Source organism: Glandiceps talaboti, chromosome 22 (assembly GCF_964340395.1).
Source record: "Glandiceps talaboti chromosome 22, keGlaTala1.1, whole genome shotgun sequence".
Taxonomy (NCBI): Eukaryota; Metazoa; Hemichordata; class Enteropneusta; family Spengelidae; genus Glandiceps; species Glandiceps talaboti.
The window spans coordinates 11,876,982-11,883,789 of NC_135570.1; the positions used below are offsets into that span (position 1 = coordinate 11,876,982).

The 6,808-nt window shown below is 36.5% G+C and overlaps 1 protein-coding gene across 1 annotated transcript; it reads right to left on the reverse strand.

The window, feature by feature from the left end:
• Positions 1-673: 673 nt before the first annotated feature.
• LOC144451916 (cyclin-dependent kinase 11B-like) lies at positions 674-5,984 on the reverse strand. The gene is made up of 3 exons (XM_078142822.1): positions 5,820-5,984; positions 2,768-2,962; positions 674-977 (listed from the first exon to the last, which is right to left on the reverse strand). Exons 2-3 carry the CDS (start codon positions 2,906-2,908, stop codon positions 942-944), a joined length of 177 nt encoding a protein of 58 aa, XP_077998948.1. The 5' UTR covers positions 2,909-2,962; positions 5,820-5,984; the 3' UTR covers positions 674-941.
• Positions 5,985-6,808: the final 824 nt, after the last annotated feature.

The window sequence follows — 6,808 nt, forward strand, 5'->3', positions numbered from 1 at the left end:
TGATAAGCATGAGAACACCATTGTGCACTGTGAAGAAGCTGTACTTAATTCCTATTTTACCCTGGTCCCTGGAGACTAAGTGAGGATGCTGTAAGGAGATGCAGGGAGAGCTAAAATTTACATATAACAAAGGCATAGCAAAGTTACACCTCTCACGGTTAGTCTAGTAAAACAAAAGAACACAATACAATCACCATTGGGGGCGCACTTCAAAATTCACTGCATATCATGTTTTGGAGGATAACACTCTGGTGAAAGATCAAAGTATTTTTGACAGTAGATAAATAAATGTTATTCATCCTACATAACCATTTCATAGCATTTTTAGAATGCTAAGTTTGACAACATTATTGTGAATGGCATTGTAAAACAACTATGACTGAAATACATCCTGTTGCTTGTTGCATGCTTCTTAAGCCGAACTGAATCATGTCTCTATGTGATGTCTAGTTCTCACCTGATATTCATATACTGTATTGCTCATTTAAGAACTTCTGAACAATTTGTTCACAGTTTCATGCACAGCCAAATGATCAGTGGCCGTGATGAAGAATTGTAGCTTTCACTTTGCCAAATCTGGGGCGCCCTCTTGTGGTGCTTACCTGCAAAATGGCAGAACTTAGATATCTGGAATATGGCCTATTTGGCTTGTGTGTAGGCAAATGACCAATATTATTCTGTTGACTCAATCTCAATCTATATACAATATAGTACTTTCCAAGTCTGTGTGTCAAAAGAACGAAATTTCAGATTGGCTCCAGTTCCTTTCGCCGATGATCCCTGGGAAGCCTTATGTGAATTTGATGATCGCTGGGGAAGCCAATGTGAGTCTGAATCTCAGTGTATGGTAGTACTTCAGAGTCTCTGTGGTGTGTCAAAGGTTCAAATTTCAGATGGAATCCAGTTCCTTTAGCTGATGATCCCTGGGAAGCCAATGTGAGTCAGAATCCTTTATCAATGTCAGCATCGTCTTCACCCTGTACAAAATAATAAACAAATGAAAGGTTTAGTATTTTGCACTAAATTATTTTTTTCAAGCCAAAAGATGAATAATGAAACACCATCACACATTTGTCTCAACTATTTTCAAAATTTCCAGTTGAGGAAAGCAAAATTCTACGTGCATAATTTATGAAAAATTAAAACAAAATAGTGGTGACTTTGAACATTTGATTTTGAGTAATGAAGAACCAATGACATTGCCATGATGTAGGAAGACCACGGTATAAATTCCATATTTTTTGTGTGAATGTCTTCAACTTGGCTTGTGCGAAGTATAATATGCAGACACTGAATACAAAATCGACATGAATCTTTTGACTAGTTTGACATCATTGGGAGATTATTAAAGACGTTTGATTTGAATTTAATAATCAAATTATATAATTTTATATAGCCAACAATTTAATAAAAATAATTTTTTTATTTTATCACTGGTGCAGCAGTGTTAAAGCCCATTATACCATGCACATGCCATTTTATAGAACAAAAAATATGAAATATGTACTCTGGTCATTCTCCGTCACAACAACGCATGTCTAGCTACGTCACTGGTTCTGCTGTGTTCGAAATAAGAGTCAAATCGTTTAAAATTGCCATTACTTTCCCCAATATTTTTTGGACAAGGTATGTATGATCAAAATCTGCAGATAGCTCTTAGACAGGTCTGAATGTTTACATTTGGTCCCCATAAGTAGGAGATTACACAACAACACACCTTTACATATATGTACAGGTATACCAGATATCTATTGGCAACAGAAGGTGAGATTCTTTTGATTTGATTTCCACCACACTGTGCCTACAGTTGTAAGCGAAGGGATGATAAGGTAGCTCACTGTACAATATCTTACCCACTACTCTCTCTGATTGGTATGCTTGGAAGTTACTTAATTCATAACTTCTTCAATAACCCATATTTGTCAACATTTTAAGCATAGTAATTACGTTTAATTAATGTAACAAAATTACGTTTGGGAATCAAAAATAAAGTTCTAAATTTTGCATAAAACGTGCTAACAACTAAATGAAACGTACTGTGAATAGAACACTTTTCAATGTCAAAGTATCACTAACTTGGGTAGACAATGTGCATGATGAGTTTTAGTATGTAAATTACTTTTGTCATACCTATTCAAATAAATCTATATCTTTGGCAAAGTCATAACAGGTGCATATATTTTCCTTAGTTTTGTAGAAAATATTTTGCATGTCTTTCAAGAAAATCTGTTGACAAATTTCTAAAATTGCTACTCCTACAATAAATCATTGATACCAGAACCGATGAAAATGGGTATTCAGAAACTCATCAGTGTCAATTCTATGATTTGAAAATTTCAAAAACATTCTTACAAAATCCTGTACACAGTTGAGATTTGTCTGACTTCAAGGAGATGATGTCCAACAGTACAAATCAGAGAGAATTGTGGGTAAAATATTGTACAGTGTAGCTCTCATAGATGTAGTTTACATGATTTTTCTAAGGTTTTTGAGGTTGGGTATTATGTAACATATATCAGCACCATATTTACATATACCAGACGACTCATCGCAACAGTAGGTGATTCACTTGATTTGATTGCCACTGCGTCATCCTACAGTATGCCTACAGTTGTAAGGGGAAGTATGATAAGGACACCCTAGCAACCTATTGGACAGTCTAGATGTGGACGGACTCAATCTGATGTAGTGTACACTTCACGATTTTCTTTTGACTGTTACTTTTACTGTCGTTTGATTAAAAGATTTGATGTGCACTCTGACTTACCAAGTTGTTGAAATTCATTCCACCTTCAGGAGCTTTAGGACTTGTTTCTCTCTTAGTGTTTCTCGGCTGCTCACTTTTGGCAGGCCATGTAGGGAAATCAGATTCATTTATTTGGTAGAGGTGATTCTTTGAAATATTCATGTTCTAATGCTGTGTCTGCAGTGATACATCTCGTAGAGTTGTATTGTTAAAAACCTAGAAAAAAAAAATTTTAAATTTAGTTTTGAATATTCATGGCTTTTGCTTTTCACTCTGTGGATCTTGGTTCTCCCTTGAAGAAACGTAATCATTTTTTATGGAGGAAGTATACTCCACTTTGCCTGAGATGATTGGTTGCATCAAGGCATTGGCAAAACACAAAAATCAACGACAGATTATGGCGGCCATCTTAGACTTTCAAATGTCCAATCAGAACCATTAAAAATACCGCCAATGGCATTGTAGCACAACTGTACAGTTTTTAAAAATGCTATCATGCTAACAATAAGTGTTCATTTGGTGAATGACTATCCAGTTGCCTATCCAACCATGTTGCTATCTTTACGATATATGCTATCATTTGGCTGTTGCTATGGACGTGGTCTTGTTGCTAGGCATATTTACATACATTTTTTGAATGTTTATTCAATTGTCTATTAAACCCCATTGTTATCTTCGCAATATATGTGATCATTTGGCTGTTGCTATGGGCGTGGTCTTGTTGCTAGGCACACTTGCATACATTTTTTGAATGTTTATTCATTTGTCTTTCTATTCCTGTTGTTATCTTTGCAATATACATGATTATTTGGCTGTTGCTATGGGCGTGGTCTTGTTGCTAGGCATATTTACATACATTTTTTGAATGTTTATTCAATTGTCTATTAAACCCCATTGTTATCTTCGCAATATATGTGATCATTTGGCTGTTGCTATGGGCGTGGTCTTGTTGCTAGGCATATTTACATACATTTTTTGAATGTTTATTCATTTGTCTTTCTATTCCTGTTGTTATCTTTGCAATATACATGATTATTTGGCTGTTGCTATGGGCGTGGTCTTGTTGCTAGGCAAATTTACATACATTTTTTGAATGTTTATTCAATTGTCTATTAATCCCTGTTGTTATCTTTGTGAAATACACGACCGTTTGGCTGTTGCTATGGGCGTGGTCATGGTTGCTACGGTATTTGCATACATTTTTTGAATGTTTACTCATTTGCCTACCATATGATATTTGTTATTTGACCAAAATATACTGCCATTTGGTTGTTGCTAAGGGCGTGGTCATGGTCGCTAGGGCCAATTTTGTCAAAATGTTTTGAAGAATAACACTCAGAAACATCTCACCAAGTTTCAGACTCTGTGACAAAGTACTTTTTGAGATATAGGTTTTTGACCAAAAATGAACTTTTTTGCACCTAATTTGCATATCACTCCTGGAATCATGGTATGCTTAATATTTCTTTGTCCATACATCCCTAGATACATTCCCATTAAATTTCAGCCCAATCTGCTCAGTAGTTTTGGAATGAAAATGAACTTTTTTGCACCTAATTTGCATATCACTCCTGGAATCATGGTATGCTTAATATTTCTTTGTCCATACATCCCTAGATACATTCCCATTAAATTTCAGCCCAATCTGCTCAGTAGTTTTGGAATTATAGATTTTTAACCAAAAAGACACATTTTTAGCCCTAATTTGCATATCACTGATGGAATCATCCCGTCATGAACAAATCTTACTTTACACCCCCTTAAGAATGTTCTCACCAAATTTCGCATCAATCTGCCCAGTAGTTTCTGAGTTTAAGTTTTTTGACCAAAAATCACATTTTTTGACCCAAATCACACACCTGTGATGCGATCAACTAGACACCCAAGGTAATGGACCCACCAAATATCGTGGCAATCGGTTCAGCGGTTTTTGACTTTAAGTTGTTTACACACACACACACACACATCCACACACACACACACACACACACACACACACACACACACACACACACACACACAGACAGACGCCGGGCGATCCCTATAGCACTACTGAACCTCAGTTCAGTTGTGCTAAAAAACATCCATCAGGAATATTCAGGCCATGTTTTATGCTCATATCACACCTGTGGTGACACCATAATTTTTAACACAAAATACTGTAATGGGCTTTTGAACATCAGTCACTTTATAACCAGACATGAAAACAAAAGGTAAACACAAATGGATGTGTGGGGGCGCTGTTTGTTTTATTTTGACCTTAGCAATGGTAATAGTCACCAGTCATTTTTGAGTTTTTGATTCTTACTGTTTACAAAGTCCAAGTTGTCCACGTTGACAGTATTGTATGTAGTTATAGGCAGCTTTTTCATCTCCTAGCTGTGCTTTGAAGGTTACTGAATGAAAGGCAAAGAATGACAGTACTTCTGTTCACAGTCAATATGAGCAAGCCGTCAGATATGCAAAGAATGGTTACTTTTAAAAAAACTTTCCTATGAAATCTCATAACTATTCATAGTATAATCTGTTTCAATGAAATGTTAAGTCTGTTGTAGTAAGAACTAAGATCAACATTATGGAACACCTTAATGTACTGTTGACATTCAATCTTGCGAGACATTCAAAACCCACATAAGAAACCAGCACCCCACAAGGTCCATCTGAACGCCCACCACCACTTGTCAGAACCTTCCCAGTTATAGTCCCTGGTGGACCAATTTTGGAAGTGAACACTACAAAGGTACAAGGGTACCATTGTTCACAGTCCGTGTTGGCGAGTACTCAGATATGCAACCTATGGTCACTTTAAAAAATACAACCTTTTCCTATGAACAGTCATAACTACATTGTTTCAATGTACTGTTACATCTAAAGAAGAACCCAGGTCTACACTCTGAATGTTACCCAACACAATCAGACAGTCCACAGTCCCTACTGACAAGCCCTCAGGTATGTAACCTTCACTGACTTATGTAATTTCCCACATGTATCAACAATAGTTTTAGATTGAGTATATTTGAATTGGCCTATCCTTGATTTCCATACTAGTATATAGAATGAATCTCCTTCCTACCTTTGCTCCTAGCAGTAGTTCAGGCACTCTATACCAGAGTCACTACGATAGGCGTGTACTGTTTGAGAGGGGAACCATACTCCCTAGCTAGTCCAAAATCACCCACTTTGAGAACACCTTATGACTTAACAACAGGTTTGAGGTCTTCAGATCACGATGAAGTATCCAATTGTCATGGAGATGACGTAGAGGACATTTCACTTCACCTACATGGATATAATAGATAATATCAATATATGCATGAACACTCATTTCATAAGACAGTACTACTAAAAATTTTGTTTCTGAAACAAAGTTGAACAAAAGAAGTGACAAGAAAAGGACAATGTGATTTAAACTGTAAATATTTTGATATTATTCAACAAAGAAAATATGAGTGACTTAAGAGACCCTACATTGTAAGATACGTCGTGACGTTTCGCCCTCACCGGCCTCCTCTCACACGACTGTACTACTCTGCACTAGTATGTTGGAAACTTCAAAAGATTTTGGCCCCGCCCTGAACTAGTAATCAGAAGGTCATGTAGAGGTCGTTATGTAGATTTGAAATAAAATATGTAGAATAGCTTTACGTCAGGCGATAAGAGCAAATGTTGCCATGGTAATATATGTCAATCACTCGGTCGGCGACTCTCGCTCTAGGATTGGGCTTGCATAACCACCGATAATACCACCAAGTAAATAAACATACACATGTGTGGGCTAAACTGTACTTAGAATAACGTTCTTGTACTCCAAATTTTCAAATTATTACTGCCATGTGAAGTTTTGTAATAAATGTTATGGAGTCATGGATGAAGGTAAAATGCAAACGAAGTCCATGATCACCACATTCAAACTTACGTGTATGGAGTGTGTCGTCTGTAGTATACATATTACACCCTAAAAAGGCTATCTGTGTTTCCTGTACAGACGATCGTTTCACGTCCTATTACGTGATTTATTTTGTGTCCTGTTATGATTTATTTGTTGTCCTCGTCAACAGCAAT

Excerpts from the sequence above, each read along its gene's own strand:
- LOC144451916 (XM_078142822.1), bottom strand. The coding sequence starts at position 2,908 with ATGAATATTTCAAAGAATCACCTCTACCAAATAAATGAATCTGATTTC. Across the intron at positions 978-2,767 it reads GAATGAATTTCAACAACTTG|GGTGAAGACGATGCTGACAT; the intron begins GTAAGTCAGAGT and ends TATTTTGTACAG.